Source organism: Pelophylax lessonae, assembly GCF_965119305.1.
Source record: "Pelophylax lessonae genome assembly, chromosome: 10".
NCBI lineage: Eukaryota > Metazoa > Chordata > Amphibia > Anura > Ranidae > Pelophylax > Pelophylax lessonae.
This window is the reverse complement of record NC_138777.1, coordinates 22,363,939-22,389,306: the sequence shown is the minus strand read 5'-3', so window position 1 is coordinate 22,389,306 and position 25,368 is coordinate 22,363,939. Positions and strand designations below refer to the sequence as shown.

At 45.6% G+C, this 25,368-nt stretch overlaps 1 protein-coding gene across 2 annotated transcripts in view; it reads right to left on the bottom strand.

The window, feature by feature from the left end:
• Window positions 1-25,368, bottom strand: part of EXT2 (exostosin glycosyltransferase 2) — a 138,791-nt gene that overhangs the window by 12,275 nt on the left and 101,148 nt on the right. For both annotated transcript variants that reach the window (XM_082270307.1, XM_082270308.1), the window contains exons 10-12: window positions 21,063-21,229; window positions 7,377-7,520; window positions 2,020-2,148 (exon numbers count right to left, since the gene is read on the bottom strand). In XM_082270307.1, coding sequence (XP_082126433.1) covers window positions 2,020-2,148; window positions 7,377-7,520; window positions 21,063-21,229 — 440 coding nt within the window. The remainder of the gene's footprint in view (window positions 1-2,019; window positions 2,149-7,376; window positions 7,521-21,062; window positions 21,230-25,368) is intronic.

Genomic DNA, 25,368 nt, shown 5'->3' with positions numbered 1-25,368 from the left:
TAGCCTTTACAACTACTTAAAAACAGACTAGCAAATTGCGGAGGCCCTCCCTTTACCCAAACACCAGCCCCTCCAGCTTTCAGTGAACTATGTTAGATTGACAACACTGTGCAATGCAACAAAGTCCAGAACGGGTTACAGCACAGAATTTCCCACACTGAGAGCGGCTGTTGCAATCGGAAGATAATATAAAAACAGAGTTTATGTCAATGTACTAGTAATACTTCAATAAAAAATACATTTAAAGTGAACATATAACTGAACTGCTTCTAGAACCCCAAAATGCCACAGTAAGTGCAGATACCCGCTCTGTGGTCATTTACATGGAGTGTCAAGCAAAGAAACTATAATTCCAACTAAACGTCATCTGTGATGAAACGTCGTAAGGACACGGCGTACTGACGTCATCTTATCGCGACAAGGAAGCGCGGAGCCGTCCGGCCGGCGGCTTTTATTACCAATGCTTTGTACTTCCTACAAATTGTGAGTTTTATTCCTTTCTTTTATAATAAAATTAAGCAGTTTTACACTATGGAACCTCTTCTTTTTTTATGGTGATCATCTTGGGGTAATTTCCTGGAGGAACCGGGGTCGGAACTTGTCTCAAACTAGGAGTATTAGATACCATTGTTCCCATTTGGAGTCTGATCTACCCGCAGGCGTATTTATTACCTTTATTTGGTAAGAGGCGACTTCTTCTGGTGAAGGATAGCACTGTTGGGTGTTATACGTGATTGCCTTGATTTACTTTGGTAAGGAGTACCTTAAAGTGCTCTTTTTATGGGATCTACGGTTCTTTGTCAATTTTTTTGCACGTCTATCTTATACACATTTTTTAAATAGTATAATTGGTGGTGGTTACACCATTTTTATAATTTTTGAGCACTTATTCTGTGTCAACCACTGAAAATCACATTGGTGTCCAAAGTCACAATATACTATTTGTTGTTGGGTTTTATGCTATTGCGGTTTTTCAATTTTTTCATGACCCAACGACCAATTATTCATCACGAGTCCACTGGTTCCAGTTCTCCATCAAGTGGATAAAGATTCTGCTACAGAGAACCTGCTTTCAAATTTTACCTCTCTGGTAAGCATATACCCATGAGGAGCCTAATTTGAGAAACACGGATTGCACAAATTTATGGACTTCATATGGACTTTAAGTTGCTCCATTTTCATTGCTTTAGCGCGACTTGATTTATAATTTGTTTCACTGGGGTGTGGTCACACTTGAAGTCGCAGCTTTTATTTTATTTTTTCCATTAGCGCGGTTATTATTTCTATTACATTCTATAATTCCAACTAGTGTAAGGTATAAAAAATAAAAAAAATAAACATTTAGGAAGTGAGCACCAACTATGTTTAATATTTCCATTTGATTTAAATTTTCTCAAATGAAAGTGAGAGGAGTAACAACGCGTTTTGGGGGCTCACCCATCCTTTTAATTTGCAGAAGACTAGTCACCACACACTGGATGATTAAATATTCCAAAATCATTCGCAGGGGTGTCAAACTGGTGGCCCTCCAGCTGTTGTGGAACTACAAGTCCCATCATGCCTCTGCCTGTGGGAATCATGCTTGTAACTGTCAGCCTTGCAATGCCTCATGGGACTTGTAGTTCCGAACAGCTGCAGTTTGACACCTTATTGTGTCAGATGCTTGTTCATGGTGCTGGTCAGACATTCTAGCTAGCATAAGGTAGGAAGTTTATACAGTTGCTGAGGTGTTAGTGGTAGGGTCCTGGGGTCAATCCCAATAGGGAATATCAATGTCCTCCCTGAGTGCGTGTTTTTCCTCCCGTAATTTGAAAACGGCCTGATAGTCTAACTTCTATCTGCTCCTCTGGGGCAGAGACTAAGGTTAATGGCCATAAATAGCTTTCTGTATAATAGGTAATAGGTCAGCACTATATAAAAGAAAAGGAAAAAAAATAAATAAATTTGCAACTCTTTTTTCCACGTAGGTTTCTTTACTACAACGTTACTCGAGAGAAAGAACAATAATTATGGACTTACCTTAATAGGAGCTTTCCCGGTCACATTGGCAACAAGGAAGTTCATAGCGATGTCTTCGCAGTTCATGTGCGCGTCCACCCAGCTCTTAATGTCTCCCGGCATTTTGTAGGTGTACATGTAGTTGAAATACTGCCCATTGGGACATGAAAGGGACAGAAGATAAAACCAGTGTTAGTCTAGCAATATAATGGCGTTAGAATTAGGCTATAGCTATTTGAGCTCTGTGGGATAACAAAACACTCAGCCAAATCGAACGCTTGTGGTCGGAACAAGGGAACGTTCATTTGCAAAGTTTTAAATTAAAAAAAAAAGTAAATTTTGCCTTATGTTGCAAAAACGCGAGGCACCAACTCCAAACACTGGCACAGAGTTAACCAGTGGTGGCTGGTGCTCCATGGGCCGGGGAGGCAGACGGACCACACCATACCCCCCCCCCCGACCACACCAGCCCGCACAACATACCATATCCGACCCCCCCCACCCCCCCCCCCCGACCACACCAGCCCGCACACCAGCCCACCGGCTCACTTACCCTCTTACCCTGGACATGTGGGCAGGCAGCAGCAGCGGCTTCCCCCTCCGTCTCCTCCCTCCTCCTCCTCGCCCAATGGCATAGCTTCTCCTTTCAGCCAATCGGGAAACGGGTCACAGGACCGCTTCCTGATTGGCCAGGAGGAGAATCCGTGTAACAATAGCGAATCTTCATTCGCTATTGTCACACAACTGGGTGGGCTCAGGGTGCAGTGCTCTGCGCCCCGTGCCCACCCTTTTTTGAAGCCTATTCGAGTCTCTGGCTCTAATCACGTGCTTCAAAGAAAAAAAAAATACCCCCATTGGAATCCATGCGTCCGGCGCCCTGCATGTAGATTAGGGGGCTGGAGGCATGGATAGGGGGGGTGGCGCCCCTGCACCCTCAATGGACGGGCCGCCACTGGAATTGAAATTGTAATGCTTAGGGCCCTTTCACACTGGGCACCTTTATTTGACCCGCTGATCCCCGCTGAACAGGCAGATGACAAGTCTGTCTCTGCTCACTGTGCTGAGATTGACCTGTCCCACTCTCCTCTATGGGGAGATTGGATGAAAACGGACTGCCAATCTGATTGGATCCTCCAGACGGATGGAAAATGGGGTCACCATCCGTCTGGATTTGGGGGACACGTTTGGATAGCAGCGGGTGTCAGTGGACAAGTCACCACTGACATCCGTCGCTCTACAAGGGTGAATGAAGGGTCCAATCAGGTCCATCGGAAAAACTGACAGGCGGACCTGATCGGAAAGCTCGTGTAAAAGGGCCCTTAAGCAGGTTAAGTTCCCACTTGAACTTAAGCAGATTAGCAGATACTGTCAGGTGTTCAGGAGGTGATACTGCCGCCTCCTGAATGTATTATGGAGTGAAGCTCAGTAAAGTTGGATTTAATGTTTGTGTTCTTATCCTTCCCTTGTGTCTCCCTTTCCAATCACAGCAAACGTAATTACTCTGTGATCACCGTTACCTAAATTATCCCATACTTCCACATCTGCAATCAGCTCTGTGTTGTTTAATATTAGAAGGTCCAGCAGAGTATTATTTCTAGCTGGGGCTTCCACTATTTGACTCATGAAATTGTTTTGCACCACATTCAAGCTGACTGTACAGTTTTCGTCTGCCCAATTAATATCAGGATATTTGAGGTCCCCCATGATTATAACATTGCCCAGTCTTTTTTATTTTTTGTTATTTTAATGGGAATAATGCACCAAAAATGCAAGCCAAGCATTTAGCTCATGGAAGCAGTGTGGCCCTATTGACTTGAAAGGCCAAGATGGGAAGGTGGTGCCACCTGTCTATTCGGCATCCTGCAACACAAAGCATCATGGCCATGACACAACAGCCTCCCCTAGTGGTAAAGCAGGCTTTAGGTGGGTGGCAAAATCACAGCTCAACAGCCTGTTTTAACTGGTACCCCCACCCGCCCTTTGTGAAGAAGGCCTACAACAGATTGTATATCTTATGGTTTTGTGTGAATGAGCCCTAAGGCCCCTTTCACACTTATGCGACGCAATTTTACGCCGCGATTTTGAAAGCAATGGCTATGGCTCAAAACGCAATCGAATCGTGGTAAAGTAGTGCAGGAATTACTTTGAAGTCGGTGCGACTTTAAAAAATGCACTGATATGAATGGGGCACATTGAAAATAATGGAAAATGACTTGTCATGCGATTTTGCGGTCCAAAATCGCGGGACAAGTGGCAATAGTGTGAAAGGGGCCTAAGAGTTTACATAGGGCTAAAGTACTAGGCAAACTGTGACTTTTGTTCAATGTGCCTCCCCCATCTCAGCACAAATCTTTGCCCCCAATCCCCCCAACTTAAATCCCACCCCCAAATTCACCCCTCCTAGCACAAATAATCTACCCCTAAAATTTCCCCTCCTAGTACACATCTTCTCCCCTAAAATCCCCCCCTCCCACAAAACATCCCCACATCCCCCCGCCTAGCACAAGTCTTCTTCCCCCATCCCCCTCCCAATACAAAGCCCCCTAAATCACCACTCTTACCATCTTCCCAGATTTCCCCTCCCAGAATAATACCCCCTGCAGCCCCAAAAACTCCCCCTTCTAAAACAAATGTTTTCCTCCCTCACCACCACCTCACATAATACCACAGTGCCCAGGGCAGCCGCCTCTCCTGCTCACCCCTTGTCCTGGCCCTGCAAAAACCTGGCCAATTGCCAAGCCATGATAAATTCCCTGATATGACCGGGAAAAGCCTAAAACCAAAAACACTGATGTAATTACATACTGTAAATATGATTATTTGCATTTTTTTTAAAAATCACAGGAAAACAATCTAAAAAATTGCAAGTATGCATTTAATTAAAATTCTTATATAGGTATCACCAACATGTTTATTTTAAGCATAGGAACATCTGAACATTTTAAGGATCCTCCCGGGAACCATATAGTCAGTAAGGAATGCACTAAACAGCGTGCTACAGAACAAGCCTTAAAAGCAGCTTTTACTGTAACACAGGCCAGTGAATCACCAGGCGTTTGACAGATGATCCATACAAGTTAAGGCTGCAATGAGGAGGTACTGCCAGTTTCAAAGCAATAAGCAAAAAAAGTTTCCAAACAGACGTAATGAGCTGCGGGGCAAAAAAAAAATCAATTTTCTTTTCTTCTATAAAGCCAATCTTAGGTGTTATCAGTGTCGTACAGCCAATGACATTTTAAGTTGGGACTGCGGTCATGCAACGCTGTACCCACAAAAATGTCCTTTTTCCCCCACAAATAAGAGCTTTCTTTTGGTGGTATTTGATCACCTCTGCATTTTTTTTATTTTTTGCGCTATAAACAAAAAAAGAGTGACAATTCTGGAAAAAATTTATATAAAAAAAAAAATAAAAAAAATAAAAATTTTTTACTTTCTGCTATAAAACATATCCAATAAAAAAAAAATCGAATTTCTTCATAAATTTAACCACTTTAGCCCTGCTCACATTGCTGCTACTGCAGCAATGTGGCTCGTTATCGTCCAGCGACGTAGACCTACGTCACTGGACTCCGCCCCTTGTGGGCGGCGCGCGCGCCGCCAGAGGCTCGCTCGCGCGCGTCGCCGGAGGCTCGCTCCCGCTGTATTCAGTCACAGCGGGAGTCGGGCCAGGGGAGGAGTGGCGGTGATCACTGCTGCTCTTCCCCGATCGTCGGGTAATCGAGTCTGGAGATCCCCCCGCTTGTGTAAACAAAGCGGGCGGATCTCCTAAGTGACAGGCAGGGTCAGATTGCAGGGTTCAGCGTAGCTGAACATGCGATCTGTCCCTGTGTCACTCAGTCCCCTCCCCCCCCACACGTCAGTAAGCACCAGTCATACATTAACCCCTCCTTCTCCAATAAAATTAACCCCTTCCCTGTCAGTGTCATGTTTACAGTAACAGTGCATATTTATAGCACTGATTACTGTAGTAATGTCACTGGTACCCCCAAAAGTGTCAAAAATGTCAGTCAAGGGTCCGATCGGTCCGCCGCAATGTCGCAGTCCCGCAAAAAAAAAAAAAAAAATCGCAGATCGCGGCCATTACTCGTTGAAAAAAAAAAAAAAAAAAAACACCAAAAATTACAGAAATCTTTCCCCTAGTTAGTAAACGCAATAACTTTTGCGCAAACCAATCAAAATACGCTTTTTTTTTACCAAAAATATGTAGCAGAAAACAAATTGGCCAAAAATGATAAAAAATTTAGATTTTTTACATTTTTTGGGGGGATTTTATATAAAAAAATTTGAAAAATAGTTATTTTTTCAAAATTTTCGCTATTTTTTTGTTTATAGTGCAAAAAATAAAAATCGCACAGGTGATCAAATACCACCAAAAGAAAGCTCTGTTTGTGGGAAAAAAAGGACGTAAATTTCGTTTGGGTACAGCGTTGCATGACCGCACAATTGTCAGTTAAAGTTGCACAGTGCCGAATCGCAAAAAGTGGCCTGGACGTAAGACAGCAAAATCCTCTGGTGGTAAAGTGGTTAAGCCAATATGTATTCTTCTACTTATTTTTGGTAAAAGAAATCCCAATAAGTATATATAATTATTATTTATTATACAGGATTTATATAGCGCCAACAGTTTGCGCAGCGCTTTACAATGTGGGGAAAGACAATACAGTTACAGTACAATTCAATACAGGAGGAATCAGAGGGCCCTGCTCATTAGAGCTTACATATTGATTGTTTTGCACAAAAGTTATAGTGTCTACAAACTATGGAATATATTTATGAATTTTTTATTTATTTATTTTTTACTAGTAATAGCGGCAATCAGCGACTTATAGCAGGACTGCGATATTGCGGCGGACAAATCGAACCATAACTGAAACTTTTGGCACTTTGTGGGAACCAGTGCCACTAGTACAGTGATCAGTGCTAAAAAAAATATGCACGGCCACTGTACTAATGACACTGACTGGGAAGGGGTTAACATTAGGGGCGATAAAAGTGTTAACTGTTGGCCTAGCCAGTGCTTGTGTACTGTGGGGGGAGGTGCTTTTACTAGGGGAAGACATTGATCAATGTTCCTTTGCAGGAACACAGTATCAATGCCTTCCCTACTGACAGAACGGCGATCTGTCTTGTTTACATAGGCAGATCGCCGTTCTGGCTCTCTGCCTATTGATCGCCAGATGCCGTCGGACATCTAGCCTGCGGTACCTGCAGATCATCACCACAAGCACCAAGTAACGAGGTTATTGAAGATGTTGACTGAGCTAAGGATCAGGGGTAAGATGAACATAAAGCAGAATAGGAACATTATCCTGGAATTGCCACTACCCAAGAGGATCATTTCCACGTAATACACCAAAATGTCTATGTAAGGAACCTACCTTGTGATAGAAAGCAGCCCCAGTTAGCACCATAGACACCTCATTGGTCCACTCCGACTCATATTTCCACTTGTTCATTTCGTGGTCCCACAGATGGAGGCGCCCCGGGTAGCCCACCAGCCGGTCAGGAAACTCCCGCCAAACCTAACATTGCATGACAAAAAAGACTGAATTTCAGGAAAAGGACTAAGTCATTAGGTCTTAATAAGCAAGAGAAAAGGTCTATGTTGCCTATAGCAGTCAGATCTGCTCTTTTAATGCCCAACCTGCAATAGAATACTATCACCTGGACTTTGACAAACTGAAACCTACCTATGCTCTCCTATTAGCTTGAGATTTGTTAGCACATGAGCGATGCAGAATAATTTATTGGCTTCTTGTTCTGCTTACACCTTCCCCTATCTGAGTTCTGCTGTACAGCAGTGTTAATTTTGGCAGCAAATTTCAATTTAGTTTTAGTCTTAGCACTAAAATGGCATTTTAGTTTTACTCCCATTTTAGTCTTCTGCAAGTGTTTTAGTTTTAGTCGTATTTAGTCGACTAAAACTCCAGTACATTTTAGTCGACTATAACTCATTTTAGTAATCTATAATCGAATGGGTGTAGTTCAATTGTAATTTGTAATGCATTATTTAGGCATTTCTCTACAATTTCCAAACTCATTATATACTACTGCTGGTCCTGGAGTGAAAAATCTAATATGTTATTATTTATGGTATTAAGCTTTGAGCATGCACTAGTGTTAATTTTGGCAGCAAATTTCGATTTAGTTTTAGTTATAGTCTTTTGACTAAAATGCCATTTTAGTTTTAGTCGTATTTTAGTCATCTGAATTGTTTTAGTCGTATTTTAGTGTAGAGAAATCACTGTCTTTCTTTTTCCTCATGTAGCTGCAGGAGGAAAATGGAGGAGATTGGTTTCTTTGTATGCTGCCCCCACCGCCCCTCCTATCCAGTTCACTTGTGTTCTGCTGTTTCTGGGCCCCTCTGTGCTCCTCCCTCCCCCTGTGCTCCCTCCCCTCTCCTGCCAGCTGCTGCAGGTGATGTGTCACAATAGAGAACCAGGAAGGGGTCGGTAAATATGTAATTTACCAGCTCCTTCCTTTTCTGAATGGACAGAGTCATAGTCAGTCACATTGTAAAAAAAAAAAAAAAATAAAATGATAAAAAATAATACAATTAAAATACCAAAAAAAAACTACTGACACCAGTAGGTGAACTTCTAGGGTCGCAAAGGTCACACTTGCAACCGGGCCCTGGCATTCCACCACCGTGGGGAGGCCCCAAGATGGCAGGAAGGGGGCCCACTGCAGAACTTGTGAAAGGGTCCTGCAACGAGAGTAAAGGGCCCCAGGATCAGTGGGAAGAGCCCCAGGCTTGAAGGGAAGGGCCCTGGCCAGGGGTCCGTGGGGGGCCCTTAAAGGTTTCTTGCACCGGGGGCCTTGAAGGTTCTAGTTACGCCTCTGGGCTGTCCTACAAATCAGTCCCATGGTGCAACATGGACTATCTTTGAGAATTCGTCTGATATACTAGTTCATGTGGAGTAATCCAGGTTTTCTCCCAACAACAGGTCCTGTGGTGCAATATGGACTGTTTGAGAAAATACTTTCGCTAGATTGGTCACTGCGGGGAAATACGGACCATCTGAAACGTATAGCTTTCATATGCGAGGACCTATTACTGGAGAAATACAGACAGAACCTTGACTACTGTCACAGGACCAGCAGGGATAAACCATGCATTTCATATACCTATTACTGGAGAAATACAGACAGAACCTTGTCTACTATCACAGGACCAGCAAGGATAAACCATGCATATATAGGGGTGATGGCGGTGTGAAGGCTTTGTAACGGTGCCGCATACAGACATGTCAACCCCCCCACCCCGAATGTGCAGCTGGATACAATCAGACCCTGGTCTTTTGTCACTTCATTCATAACCTGACCGCTGACAACAGGATCAAAACTACAGGAAAGTCAGAGCAGGCCGCGCCATCATTAGTAGCACCCCGAAATGTTAAACATGCTACTGGCCACATTAATAGGCCTGATTTACAGACATGGGGGGGGGAGGAAGGGGGGTCTGGCAGGACGCTTAGATGAAGGTGGAGAGAATGGTCACTGGAATCACACAACAAGCTTTGAATGCAAGTGTTCAACAGGACAAAATTAACCGGAGGTCATCTCTACACGGTCACTAAGGCAAAGGGCCCATTCGGACCATATGTGTTGAGCTGCTTTATCCAACGCAGTCCCAACACAGACAAATGAATTTGCCCTTTAGTCCTATGAGATTAGTTCACATCGTGTGATGCACTGTGGTACATGAAGATGAATGAAAAGTCATTCTTGTGATATTTCAATAAAGTTGAAAAAAACAAGAAAGTACATGTAATGCGTCATTACAATGCACTGGCACAGCATCCTTCACCCCACACACCAGAGGCTTCTTTACAATGTGACGGTCAGTGTGAATATGAACAAGCTCTAAAAGAAAATAAATATCTTTACAGCTCAACCAAATGATTTGCATCCTCATCCTAAACCCACTGTAGATCCAGAGGAAGGCAAAACATGTATTATAAACCATGGTCCAATTGGCTCCTACAGAGACCTTCCTTAACACCTAATGCAATTGCATACTACCTGGATCAAAAGTCTATGGTTTTATTTATTATAAATATTAATAGCCAGTTATATTTGTGCATTTACAAAAACATCCAGCCTTTCTTTTAAACTATCTTCATGTATGGCCAGACTTAGCTTCAGTGGAAGTATATTAGCTTTAAAGAAGCTGTTCTGTATGCGGAGGTAACATGGGATATTTGACTTACCGTAAAATCCATTTCTCTGATGTTCAATGAAGGACACAGCTCCTGATCTTCTTAACCATTTGGGTTATACTGCCACCTACAGGAGTAGGACACTAGGCAGAAAAAAAGTCTGGTTACGCCTAAGGGCAGTCCCAGGAGGAATACTCCCTCTCTCTGCTATAGGTACTCTGTTTTGTTACAAGCAGTTTCAGAAGAATTACAAACTCCACAGAGGGGCGGGAGCTGTGTCCGTCAATGAATATCAGAGAAATGGATTTACGGTAAGTCAAAAATCCCATTTTCTCTTTCGTTCATTGACGGATACAGCTCCTGATCTTCTTAACCATTGGGAGGTCCTAAAGCAGTGTTAAACAAGAGGGGTAGGAACAGCAAAAAATAAATTCCCAAGGCTAACTATAGCCAATCAGGTAAACAGGAGCTCAACCAAAACAACTGGAGCTTACCTGAAAAAAAAAAAAAACAATACACCCTCAAAGAGGACCAGGCCCCTCTAAACAGCAACCTGCAAAACCTTGCGGCCAAAGGAAACATCCACAAATTCCAACACATCCACTTTACAGGAACTTTGTGAAAGTGTGCACCAACGACCAGGTGGCCGTCTTGCAAACCTGCGTCACTGACAGCTGATGACGAAAGGCCCAGGAGGCACTAAGCGCCCGAGTAGAGTGCGCCTTGACAGGGAAAGAAGGAACCTGACCCCTAATGGAATAGGCCTGAATTACCGTCTATCCATCTGGAAATGGTCGCAGAGGAAGGGGACAACCCTTTCCGAGACCCATTCCTAAGCAAGAAGAGTGAGTCTGATTTCCTAAAAGACTCCGTAGTTGCCAGGTACACCCTAATCGGGGAGATGTGCTCCAAAGACTCCATGAGTCACCAGGGGGACCCCACAAAAAAGTGTAACACAATGCTAAGGGACAACCGCCAACCAGAACCTCCTTTCCATCGAAATGGGGGCTGTCGGCCAGGAGGTCTGCGCACGCTTGCTGGCCGGACTGGGGTGACCACTGGATCTAGATTATCCATCCTGTCGCCCAGTCCGGCAGTTGATTGTAGATCTCACAGGGAAAATCCAGGAGAAAAAAAATTCTATCCAAAAAGAAAAAAATGCCAGGACCAGAGATCCCAGCAAGGAACTAGGTCCTTACTCCTGACTATGCAGAAAAAAAACTGAGTACCTATAGCAAAGAGAGGGCGTAAACCCCATAGGACTGCCCATAGGCGTAGCCAGACTTTTTTTCTGCCTAGTGTCCTACTCCTGTAGCAGGAAGTATAACACAATGGTTAAGAAGATCAGGAGCTGTGTCCATCAATGAATGAAAGAGAAAACTTGTTTCCACCAGGCATAATGAGTGACCCCTTGTCATTTGCAGTGACCTTGAATTGAACAGGTAAATATATGGGCCCTGGGACTCTTCAAATCAACTCAGTCCCCTAAGACCCTGCCTTAATCTCCTAGACTCAAGCACAGCCCCATACTTTATAGTAGACTCTAGACTGCTGGACATATCTCAGACCTTCCCTGGGACTCTGACTTAACTCGGTCACTTAAGACCCTCCTCTAGGCTCTTGGACTCAACTTGGCTTCTAAAGATCCCAGCTTCGGCTCCTGGACAGAACTCAACCTCTAAAGTAAGTGAACCTTAAAGTGGTTGTACACCCCTGAAATGAAAAAGGAAGAAAGCATATCCTTCTATAGTGTATACCTGCTTTAACCCAAAGCACCAAATGTGATTTTTCTGTCTGTGCTCGCATTCCTCTGCTATCTACATGAGTCACCTCGGACAGTCTATGCTGACCAAGCAATCCCATAAGATGCCTTTTGAAGCTCAGAAATGCTGTGCAAACTGTGTACGTTCAGCTGTAGAGGAAAAATTGCTGCAGATAAACAGATGCAACTTATATGGGAGGATTGGTTTCATCTCTGTGTATCACCTCAGGCTAGTCACTTCAGTGGCTATATGGAAGGGTTTATAACCACTTCAAATCCCCTCTTCCCAAAAGTGAATAAAGTCAGTTCAGTTAATCTTTACTCTTAGTTGAGCTCCCCTATTATTTTAGCTGCCCTGCTTTGCACTCTTTCTAGTTCCACAACCTCCACTTTGTGAACTGGTGCCCAAACATGACCAGCATATTTAAGATGAAGTCTTACTAATGATTTATATAGGAATGTTGTGCTCACTGTAAAATCCTCTTCTTAGGGACTACTAAGAGATGTAGAAAGTTTTAAACCTTGGGTTTTAGGGGTGGGCCTGTGTACCTCAATGGACTCTAAGAAAGAACATTATGATGACCAGTGATGAGCTCGGGCATGTTAAGACTAGGATCCGAATGGTAGTGTGCCAGCCCACCAGAAAGAAGTCACCTGCACGGGCCAATAATCTGTGGTCAATGTGTTTCCAGCCCTGTAGGTACACGTACACACAAACCATATATATCTGCAGTTTCCTGGTGGGCTCACACACGGGTTTGGGTCCTAGTCCAAACATGCCCAAGGTCATCTCTAATAGAGAGTACAAATATCCGATTTTCTTTCTGGTCTATTGAGGGAAAAGAAAATCTAAAACCTATAAGATATCCAAAAAACAGTCTGAGTGGTTGGCAACATAACAAACAATTGCAAGCATGGAACAACGTGAACAACATGAAACTGGGGAACGCCTGCAGCTTAAAGAGCCATCTAAAGGACCTTAAGCCAAAGCTGGCATCAGATGTGACAGAAATGTCTGCCTGGTAGATCATGTTAACAGAAGACCAGGTGTCAGCCTTAAAGTTGCCAGATACGGAAATGCCCATGAGGAGCTTGCAAATCTAGCAGAGTCAGCCTTAACAGGAAACTGGGGAAAATGGTCCCCGAAACCATGAGCTAGAATGATGGTCAGTGTGAGCCACCTAGAGTCACCGTTCCGAGGCCCATCTGGAATGACAAAAAGGGAATCAATCTTTCTGAAAGAAGCAGTGCCTGAGAGTTAGACTTCCACAGCCCAAACCAGTTCCAGACAATGGAGGAAAATTTGCCTATGATGGACCAAGGCCAGGCGAAGGGACGGGAAAACAATGTCCTGGGTACTGTAAAAGGCAGAGACTACCTTGGGCAAGAAGGAAGTCCTGTGCCTCCGCCCCACACTGTCGCCTATAAAAGACAAAATGGGTTCCTCCCAGGAACCCAAAGCCACTAGTTCAGACACTTGCCTCTCAGAGGTGATAGCCACAACGCAAACAACCTTGTAGGTAAGAGTTGACAGAGGAAGGTCTCTAATGGGTTCAAACGACGGCTTCTAAAGAGCAGTGAGAACCATTTTCAGATTCAGTGCGTAACTAACCTGAATGAAGCAAGCAGGATGAGAGCTCCTGGGTAACACAGGGAGATTACCCCTGACTTAGAAAGACATGGAGGCCCTAAAACTAGGATCTAGAGTCCACTTAGGAACAAAGACAAACGACGACTTCAAAAGCACAGGAAGAACTAGTTTCAGATCCAGTGCGTAACCAACCTGGTTCAAGCAAGCAGGACGAGAGCTCCAGGGTAATGCAGGGAGATTACTCTTGACTTGGAAAGAGTTGGTGTCCCCAACTCTTGGACTGGTCCGTGCTCTGTTTGCAGCCTGGCCACGAAGGCTGCACTGAAAGTGGTGGGGTAGGCAAGCAGAGAGATCACATCATCCTCTCTCCCCACCCGCCATGCATCACTGCTGTTCCGCCTTCTCACTGTCTCAGGACAGAATGCAGTACAGCAACTGCACATGTTTGGGTTTCCCTGCTCTTGAATGCGGGATGCTCTGGATGCAGTACCACTGGGCAGAGACTGCAGGAAGAGGGGTATATGTGAGTTTGTTCTTTCACTGCAGAAAATAAAAACCTTTACAAATAGGCCTTAAAAATCCTTTAAGTGACAAGCTGCATCTGGTGTTTGTGCTGGCAGGCTACAGTGGGAAGCTGCATCTAGTGGCAGGATAGAACAGGGGATCACTCCATCTGGTGGCAAGTGACAACTTGCATCTGCTGACAGGCAACGAAGGCAAGCCACATCTGGTGGCAGACGCTGGTGACCAGCTGCATCTGACAGCAGGCTACAGTGGGAAGCTGCATCTAGTGGCAGGATAGAACAGTGGATCACTCCATCTGGTGGCAAGTGACAACTTGCATCTGGTGACAGGCAACGAAGGCAAGCTGCATCTGGTGGCAGACGCTGGTGACCAGCTGCATCTGGCGGCAAGCAACAATGGCAAGTGACAAGCTGCATCTGGTGGCAGGTGACAGTGGCAAGTGACAAGCTGCATCTGGTGGCAGGCGACAGTGGCAAGTAACAAGCTGCATCTGGTGGCAGGCGACAGTGGTAAGTGACAAGCTGCATCTGGTGGCAGGCGACAGTGGCAAGTGACAAGCTGCATCTGGTGGCAGGCGACAGTGGTAAGTGATAAGCTGCATCTGGTGGCAGGCGACAGTGGCAAGTGACAAGCTGCATCTGGTGGCACTGTGGCAGGCGACAGTGGCAAGTGACAAGCTGCATCTGGTGGCAGGCGACAGTGGCAAGTGAAAAACTGCATCTGGTGGCAGGCGACAGTGGCAAGTAACAAGCTGCATCTGGTGGCAGGTGACAGTGGTAAGTGATAAGCTGCATCTGGTGGCAGGCGACAGTGGCAAGTGACAAGCTGCATCTGGTAGCAGGCGACAGTGGCAAGTGACAAGCTGCATCTGGTAGCAGGCGACAGTGGCAAGTGACAAGCTGCATCTGGTGGCAGGCAACAGTGGCAAGGGACACACTCAGGGCTCCCACTGATTCTGCATTATTGTGAGTTTAACTATTCCATTATATATTACAATGGTGTCGGGATGATTGAAGCACTAACACCAGCCATTGCCCTGACACTCACCCGTGAACACCCCCCCGGGTCCTTGGCAACATTTTCTTCCAGGAATCTGGTCCCCTATGCCAAAAAGTTTGGGGACCGCTGACATATAGGACCTGAAACTAGGAGCTACAGTCCACCCAAGCACAAAAAAGAACCAACCTGAGGACAAGCTCCGGTGCTTATGCCACAATAAGCCTCCACTTTAGTAGTACTATGTCAAGGAAGCACAAGGATAATGCCCTCCCCACTGCAAGTTACATTTACCAATCCATGGTCCTTCTCCTCCTCCCTGCTCCATCAGAGTTCTTGCTAATTTGCTCTAACAAAGTAGTGCTTTCGGGTATCGGGGGACCGCGAAACCAACCCCATGTGACATTGCTCAGGTCAGCTGCTAGGAGCCAATACTGTCACTGGGGGAAGGGGCATGATGTTATCCATGTAGGTGAGCTTACCCAGAGTGGACTCCTGCAGTGGGAAGGCAGCAATGGAGTGTGGACAGGTAAGTATACCTTATTGTGGGGATGGGCTACCAACAAACACTGCCAATTGTCTCCCTGAATTGGTAAAGTGACCATATCTCTTGAAGTGTAATTAAAAGATTATTTTAACATAGCAAAGAGACAACGCTTCCAAGCTAGCATTTGCAGATTCCACTTCGGGTTGCTTTTTTAACAACAAACATGCCCTTGAGACAAAGACATAATCAGCACAGGACCCACAAATAATACTAGCATTTAAAAATAAATTGTGAATAACGTAACCCTCCCCATCAGATGCCACGGAGGAACCGAGCCAATAATTTGCAATCGGAGGTCTCAGCATGAAGCAATGTGGAAGAGGGTATGGGCTGCATTTCCCACAGAACCCAGTAGTCTGGCAGCTGGCACCAACACCGCTATTGCCCAATTCTCCGGAGACGCGTAACCATTCTGAAGAACAGACCCCAGGCCTGAATGCTTTAGAAAATCCTCCGTACCTGCCAATACATATTTTGGATTCGAGATCACAGATGGAGAACATTTGAGGGCATGGTCTGGTCTTGTCCCACAGACAAAATAAAACATATTTACTAATTTTCCTCTCCTTCCAAGAAAAAAAGATGATGGCTTTTTAAAAGGCAAACTACTGTCTGTTTCCAGAGAATTAGGATTATGAAGCTTCTCTGAAATGTATTTGATGTTTTTGACATTTTTCTTTGATTGCTCAGCCATATTTGCACAATGGTATTTCATAGGTTTGGTTCACACAGACGCTAAAAGGAGGTTGCTGGCACATTTTCAACACCTGCCAAGAACTTGCCAACTACTGTGCCTGGCAGGGTGCAGTGAAGGCTCTCTATGTCTTTTTACTACTGAGAAACCCATGAAATAATATTTAACCACTTAAGCCCCGGAAGATTTTACCCCCTTCCTGACCAGGGCCTTTTTTGCGATTCGGCACTGTGTGATTTTAACGGACAATTGCGCAGTCGTGCGACGCTGTACCTAAACTAATTTGACGTTCTTTTTTTCCCACAAACAGAGCTTTCTTTTGGTGGTATTTGATCACCTGTGCGATTTTTACTTTTTGCGCTATAAACATAAAAAGAGCGTCAATTTTGCAAAAATAACAATATTTTTCACATTTTTTTTAAATTAAATTTCCCCCAAAAAAATGTAAAAATCAAAATTTTTTAACATTTTTGGCCAATTTGTTTTCTGCTACATATGTTTGGTAAAAAAAAAAAAAAAAAAAAATCGCAAAAAGCGTATTTTGATTGGTTTGCGCAAAAGTTATTGCGTTTACTAACTAAGGGAAAGATTTCTGTCATTTTTGGTGTTTTTTTTTTAACGCGTAATGGCAGCGATCTGCGATTTTTTTTCGGTACTGCGACATTGCGGCGAACAGACCGGACCCTTGACTGACATTTTTGACACTTTTGGGGTTACCAGTGACATTACTGCAGTAATCAGTGCTATACATGTGCACTGTTACTGTAAAAATGACACTGGCAGTGAAGGGGTTAACTTTTTTGAGAGGGAGGGGTTATGTGTGTCCCTAGGGGCGTGATTCTAACTGTGATTGGCTGTGGCTTGAGGTGTATGAACAGTGATCAAAGGTCCTACATAGTAGAACTGTATAATCACCATTATTACACAGGGGAGAATGACAGGCGGCTTGTTTACATCAGCCGCCTGCCTTTCTCCCTCTCCACCCGACGATCGCGAGTGACCGGTGGACATCGGGTCCGCCGGTCACACACGCGGGGGGGGGGGTCCGTGACCACGCGGGAACACGCCTCCGGCGGCGCGCGCTCGCTCCCTAGACCCTCACAGGCTAGCGACGTAGCCCTACGTCTCTCTGCCTGTGAGGGGCTGACTGCCGACGTAAATAGTCGTGCGGCGGTCGGCAAGTGGTTAAAGTGATACTAAACACACACGGTTTCATTTATATTGTTCCTTCTATTTCACAAACCCAATTCCAAAAAAGTTGGGACACTGTACAAATTGTGAGTAAAAAAGGAATGGACTAATTTACAAATCTCATAAACTTATATTTTATTCACAATATAATATAGATAACATATCAAATGTTGAAAGTGAGACATTTTGAAATGTCATGCCAAATATTGGCTCATTTTGGATTTCATGAGAGCTACACATTCCAAAAAAGTTGGGACAGGTAGCAATAAGAGGCTGGAAAAGTTAAATGTACATATAAGGAACAGCTGGAGGATCAATTTGCAACTTATTAGGTCAATTGGCAACATGATTGGGTATAAAAAGGGCCTCTCAGAGTGGCAGTGTCTCTCAGAAGTCAAGATGGGCAGAGGATCACCAATTCCCCCAATGCTGCGGCGAAAAATAGTGGAGAAATATCAGAAAGGAGTTTCTCAGAGAAAACTTGCAAAGAGTTTGAAGTTCTCATCATCTACAGTGCATAATATCATCCAAAGATTCAGGGAATCTGGAACAATCTCTGTGTGTAAGGGTCAAGGCCCGAAAACCATACTGGATGGCGGTGATCTTCGGGCCCTTAGACGGCACTGCATCACATACAGGAATGCTACTGTAATGGAAATCACAACATGGGCTCAGGAATACTTCCAGAAAACATTGTCGGTAAACACAATCCACCGCGCCATTCGCCGTTGTCGGCTAAAACTCTATAGGCCAAAAAAGAAGCCATGATCTAAACATGATCCAGAAGCGCAGGCGTTTTCTCTGGGCCAAGGCTCATTTAAAATGTACTGTGGCAAAGTGGAAAACTGTTCTGTGGTCAGACAAATCAAAATTTGAAGTTCTTTTTGGAAAACTGGGATGCCATGTCATCTGGACTAAAGAGGACAAGGACAACCCAAGTTGTTCTTAGCGCTCAGTTCAGAAGCCTGCATCTCTGATGGTATGGGGTTGCATGAGTGCGTGTGGCATGGGCAGCTTACACATCTGGAAAGGCACCATCAATGCTGAAAGGTCTATCCAAGTTCTAGAACAACATATGCTCCCATCCAGACGTCGTCTCTTTCAGGGAAGACCTTGCATTTTCCTACATGACAATGCCAGACCACATACTGCATCAATTACAACATCATGGCTGCGTAGAAGAAGGATCCGGGTACTGAAATGGCCAGCCTGCAGTCCAGACCTTTCACCCATAGAAAAGATTTGGCGCATCATAAAGAGGAAGATGCAACAAAGAAGACCTAAGACAGTTGAGCAACTAGAAGCCTGTATTAGACAAGAATGGGACAACATTCCTATTCCTAAACTTGAGCGACTTCTCCTCAGTCCCCAGACGTTTGCAGACTGTTATAAAGAGAAGAGGGGATGCCAAACAGTGGTAAACATGGCCTTGTCCCAACTTTTTTGAGATGTGTTGATGCCATGAAATTTAAAACACACTTTTTTTCCCCTTTTCCCCTTAAAATGATACATTTTTTTAGTTTAAACATTCGATATGTCATCTATGTCGTATTCTGAATAAAATATTGACATTCTTCCACTCATCATTGCATTCTGTTTTTATTCACAATTTGTACAGTGTCCCAACTTTTTTGGAATCAGGTTTGTATAGGTGGATGATGGCACTGTAATTATTTTAATAAAAAAAAAAAAACATCTAAGTACCTTTTTCCTAATCCATATACAGCTGTCATATGACCCAGCTCTTTCCCAGCCAGTCTGCAGGGAAACATAGGCAGGGGGAGCTTTTAGTCCTCTGCTGCTGGTCACATGTTAAAAAAAAAAAAAAAAACAGCCTTTGGAATATAATTAATAATCAATAAACTTTTTTAGCCACTTGCCGACTGCCATATAGCTCAGCCTTTTTCAACCAGGGTGCCTTGTCACCCTGGGGTTCCTTAGGAGTTCTTCAGGGGTGCCTTGGCAAAATGCCTAAAAATTGGCACAAATTGACCAAAAACTGTCAACAAGCCACCAAGGGGATCAAGCCTGCTTTTTTGTTACACAAAGCCACAGGTGTTTATTGTGCAGCATTAAAACCTTAAACCATCAGTTAATAAGGAGGACATCATTCTGGTTTGCCCCTCTCTGCCAAATTATCAGAGAGAGGGCGAGAAAACTGATGGAGAAGAGGAAGGGTCCTTTCACATGATGCACCGTCCTGTGAGGACCGTTCTCTGCTCAGCGGGGGGATCGATCCGCCGATCCCCGCTGAGCAGGCGGATGGCAGCTCTGTCTCCGCTCTGTGTGCAGAGACGGAGCTGTCGGATCCCCGCTCTCCTCTATGGGGGAATCGGATGAGAACGGACCGCCTGTCCGCTCTCATCCAATCCGATTGGCTGGACAGATGGAAAATAGGGTTTCTATCCGTCCAGATTTCATGGACAGGATCGGATCAGATGGCAGCGGGTGTCAGTGGACATGTCTCCGCTGACACCCGCTGTCCCATAGGGGTGCATGGAGCATCCGATCAGGTCCACCTAAAAAACTGACAGGCGGATCTGATCGGATCGATCGTGTGAAAGGGGCCTTATGCTACTCAGTATCAGTGTGCAAAAGTGGAGGAATAAATCACCTCCAACGTTGGGTGGGCCCACACATGTGAATGCTGCCACGATATAGAAAAACTATTTGTTTTGGTTTTCACATTTTAGAATAGGGTGCCTCGAGGCTATACATAATTTTAAAGGGTGTCTTGACGGAAGGAAGGTTGAGAAACATTGCTATAGCTGAATGACTTCTACAGCATGGACAGATAGTTCTGGGAGGCCGGCCGCGAGGAGAACACTGCTGATCACAGATTGAGGTAAAGAGCCAATCAGCGGCTCTTTACCGCGTGATCAGCCGTGTCCAATTACAGTTGATCACGGATGTAAATAGAAGGCGGTTATCGGCACTCCTTTCCTCATGCTGACAGCACTCAGCACTCTCAGCACTGTACACTCTGTATACTCTTAGCACTGTACACTCTGTATACTCTTACCATGGTACACCCAGTATATTTTTACCACGGTACACTCTGTATACTCCTAGCACTGTATACTCTGTATACTCTTAGCACTGTTGCTGCAGGTACATAGGCCATTGTCTACCTGTGTAAAGGTTGTTAGGCGGTAAGCTGCGATTACTAAACAGAAGGATAGAGCAGTATGAACATAACACATTAACCCCTTCCATATACCCAGTGAAGTGTCTGGCCTCAGGTGATACACAGAGATGAAACAAATCCTCCTACACAGGTTGTACCCGTTTATCTGCTGTCTTCTCTTCTCTACAACTTCCTAAATCACGCAATTTACACAGCATGTCTGAGCTCCAGAGGCAGGGATCTGATATCACACACTACACTGCATAGCGTAGAAAGCTCAGTGTAATCTGAGACCTGAGTAGTGGGAATGGACACACCCCCCTGTACACAGCTTCTAGAGAAACATGAACAGCTGAGGCTGTAAATCACCTGTTGTGTGCTGGAGCCGCCCCCCCTCCCCCCATATCATATATGTTCATAAAGCTACATCATAAATGACACACAGGCAAGTCACATGAAGGCCACATACCTCATATCCAAACTGTAGCTCATCAGATGTCAGCATGATGATGTCATCATCGATGGCCAAGACGGCTTCAGTTTCAATCTCATCGTAAGGAAAAAAGCGATTGCTTAACTTGTTCTCTTGTGTCCTGACCACCTTAAGAGGCACCCGGATCTTGGGCCAGAGGGATTCTGGAAGACAAAGGTCAACATGATAGAGATGGCCAACCGGGAAAAAAAAACAAACAAAATAAGCTAGCGCGTCGTGCATAACTATGGGGGCAGCCCAATAAAGCGTTCCTATAGTCAGAATGCAAAATCATATATTCATTCCCACATTGTATTCCAATTACTACTTGCCGACTCCTAATAATCTGAACCATCTTGAAGTTTGTAAAAATGTGTGACTAGCCTGCTGCATAATTTTTTTTACTTAGATTTTTGGGGTGTCTTTGAATTCAGCCCTCTGTAGGGTGATCATTTTTTATTTCCATCAATTTGGTATCCTTTCCTTCCTAACACATCACCCAGTCCATACCAGTATAGATCCTAACACATTACCCAGTCCATACCAGTATAGATCCTAACACATTACCCAGTCCATACCAGTATAGATCCTAACACATTACCCAGTCCATACCAGTATAGATCCTAACACATTACCCAGTCCATACCAGTATAGATCCTAACACATTACCCAGTCCATACCAGTATAGATCCTAACACATTACCCAGTCCATACCAGTATAGATCCTAACACATCACCCAGTCCATACCAGTATAGATCCTAACACATCACCCAGTCCATACCAGTATAGATCCTAACACATTACCCAGTCCATACCAGTATAGATCCTAACACATTACCCAGTCCATACCAGTATAGATCCTAACACATTACCCAGTCCATACCAGTATAGATCCTAACACATTACCCAGTCCATATCAGTATAGATCCTAACACATTACCCAGTCCATACCAGTATAGATATCCAGCATGAGATTTTTCGCTTTTGAGATCTGATGTGTTTTCAAAGTGTTCCTTTCATTATTTTGAGCAGTGTATATACCATATCTGGCCGATGCCCCTGGAAGCTGGGAATTCTTGAAGTACGCACTCCTACTCCGGTGATCTCCACTTGATTCGGGGTCCCGTGCCGAGCAGCTGCCCCGCTGCTTTGTAAACACAGGGGGTGGGCCGCCTAGCACTGGTGCCATTTAGAGAACGGCTCTCCACCTCATCCAATCAGAGAACACTTTGCAGTAATTGAGAAAATGCAATGCACTTTCTAAATAGCGCAAGTGCCAAGCGGCTGACCTCCTTTATCCACAAAGCATTACGGCAGCCGCTCAGCACTGGACTTGAAAGCTAGTGGAGATCATTGGAGTAGGGGTGTCTACCTTGGTCATTTCCAGCTTCCGGGGCATCGGCCAGGTTTGGTATATACATAATTACATTCGTCCAAGCTGTACCAAAGAAACCATGTATAAAATATCTTTATCTGCAATTCAGATTTAAAATGAAAGTTTTTGTGCTTAAAGTTCAGCTTCTACCACTCTATCGAAACAGCTTTGCCATGAGATACTATAAAGAAACAAAAACAAGCACAAAACAAGCTCTGAGGAAGGGGGGTTGTCTCTCGAAACACGTTAGTGGTTTGGTCCTCCACCATGCTGGAGTTGTGTTTTTATATACTTTAAACTACCTTATGTTTGTGAGTATGTTTTTGGCCTTTTAATAAATTGCTATTGTGTTGGAGGTAATGCACTAAACTTTGGCGCCCTTCTTTGTTTCTTCTTTCGTGTTTTGGAGTTTCTCCCGCTCAAGGAGAGCAGCATCGCTTGGAACACCGCTTTGTACCATTGGATGTGAGCGCTGAGGCTTTTCTGTGTTTGTTGCCATGAGATACACAGCAAAACGGAGCTTCACTCCTAAAGGGAAGTTGCGCTTTTCTGCCTCCTCCATCATCCCCCCCCCCCCTTCAACTTTTGGACACTTTTTTTTTTCTTTTGGGAGCAGGTATCTCGTTTTGACAGGTACCTGCTCCCACCCGGATCACCTAGGCCAGTGATGTCAAGCCTTGGCACCCAAGATGTTTTGGAACTACATTTCCCATGAAGTTCATTTACTCTGCAGTGTAGTTGAGCATCATGGGAAATATAGTTCCAAAACATCTGGGGTGCCAAGGTTCGCCATCACTGACCTAGGCAATCCGAGTTGAAGTTGTCCCCCCCGTCCCCCCCCCCGAGCCTCTTGGGACATGCCACAGGGCCCAGTGCAGTTGGGTGGGAAGCAAGCTGAGGAGCCACAAGGCATCACAGCCAGTTTATTTATTTATTTATTTCAGGTTCTTATATAGCGCTGTCAATTTACGCAGCACTTCACATATACATTGCACATTCACATCAGTCCCTGCCCTCAAGGAGCGTACAATCTAAGGTCCCTAACTCACATTCATACATACATAGTAGGGACAATTTTTATACAGGATCCAATTAACCTACCAGCATGTCTTTGGAGTGTGGGAGGAAACCGGAGTACCCGGAGGAAACCCATGCAGGCACAGGGAGAACATGCAAACTCCAGGCAGGTAGTGTCGTGGTTGGGATTCGAACCAGATACCCTCTTGCTACTAGGTGAAAGTGCTAACCACTACACCACTGTGCCGCCCCAGTTTCCCACAGTTAGCATGGCGACGTTGGGGACAGATAAGAGCAGAGGATGCCGGGAGCCACACTTCAGCACAAGACCTGCAGTGTGTAGACAAATGGCAATCTCACCCTGGACTTCCCCTCCACCACCTGGTTACGCCCCAATGCGTTTCAATCTGCCCACTGGCGCTTACTCACTTCCCCATGAGTACGCTTCAGTGGGAGGACTAAAACACATTGGGGGTGTGGCCTGGTGGGGGTCAAGTCTGAGACTGTCACTTGTCTACCCACAGCCGGTCTTGTTCTGATGTGCGGCTCCCTGGATCTCCTGCTCTTATCTGACAGAGTGTGGGTGGGCTCCTTCCCGGCCAACACTCATAGCAGCAGGTACAGGACTACACTTCCTAGCAGCCTGAGCGGCTCACACACATATCATGGCGACCCCGGGGACCAGAAGACCGATGAAGAACCGAGAACCGGCCCAGGTGAGGACCATATCATGGCGACGCCGGGGACCAGAAGACTGATGAAGATCCGAGAACCGGCCCAGGTGAGGACCATATCATGGCGACGCCGGGGACCAGAAGACCGATGAAGATCCGAGAACCGGCCCAGGTGAGGACCATATCATGGCGACGCCGGGGACCAGAAGACCGATGAAGAACCGAGAACCGGCCCAGGTGAGGACCATATCATGGCGACGCCGGGGACCAGAAGACTGATGAAGATCCGAGAACCGGCCCAGGTGAGGACCATATCATGGCGACGCCGGGGACCAGAAGACTGATGAAGATCCGAGAACCGGCCCAGGTGAGGACCATATCATGGCGACGCCGGGGACCAGAAGACCGATGAAGAACCGAGAACCGGCCCAGGTGAGGAACATATCATGGCGACGCCGGGGACCAGAAGACTGATAAAGATCCGAGAACCGGCCCAGGTAAGGACCATATCATGGCGACGCCGGGGACCAGAAGACTGATGAAGATCCGAGAACCGGCCCAGGTGAGGACCATATCATGGCGACGCCGGGGACCAGAAGACCGATGAAGAACCGAGAACCGGCCCAGGTGAGGAACATATCATGGCGACGCCGGGGACCAGAAGACTGATGAAGATCCGAGAACCGGCCCAGGTAAGGACCATATCATGGCGACGCCGGGGACCAGAAGACTGATGAAGATCCGAGAACCGGCCCAGGTGAGGACCATATCATGGCGACGCCGGGGACCAGAAGACTGATGAAGATCCGAGAACCGGCCCAGGTGAGGACCATATCATCGCGACGCCGGGGACCAGAAGACCGATGAAGAACCGAGAACCGGCCCAGGTGAGGACCATATCATGGCGACGCCGGGGACCAGAAGACTGATGAAGATCCGAGAACCGGCCCAGGTGAGGACCATATCATGGCGACGCCGGGGACCAGAAGACCGATGAAGAACCGAGAACCGGCCCAGGTGAGGACCATATCATGGCGACGCCGGGGACCAGAAGACTGATGAAGAACCGAGAACCGGCCCAGGTGAGGACCATATCATGGCGACACCGGGGACCAGAAGACTGATGAAGATCCGAGAACCGGCCCAGGTGAGGACCATATCATGGCGACGCCGGGGACCAGAAGACCGATGAAGAACCGAGAACCGGCCCAGGTGAGGACCATATCATGGCGACGC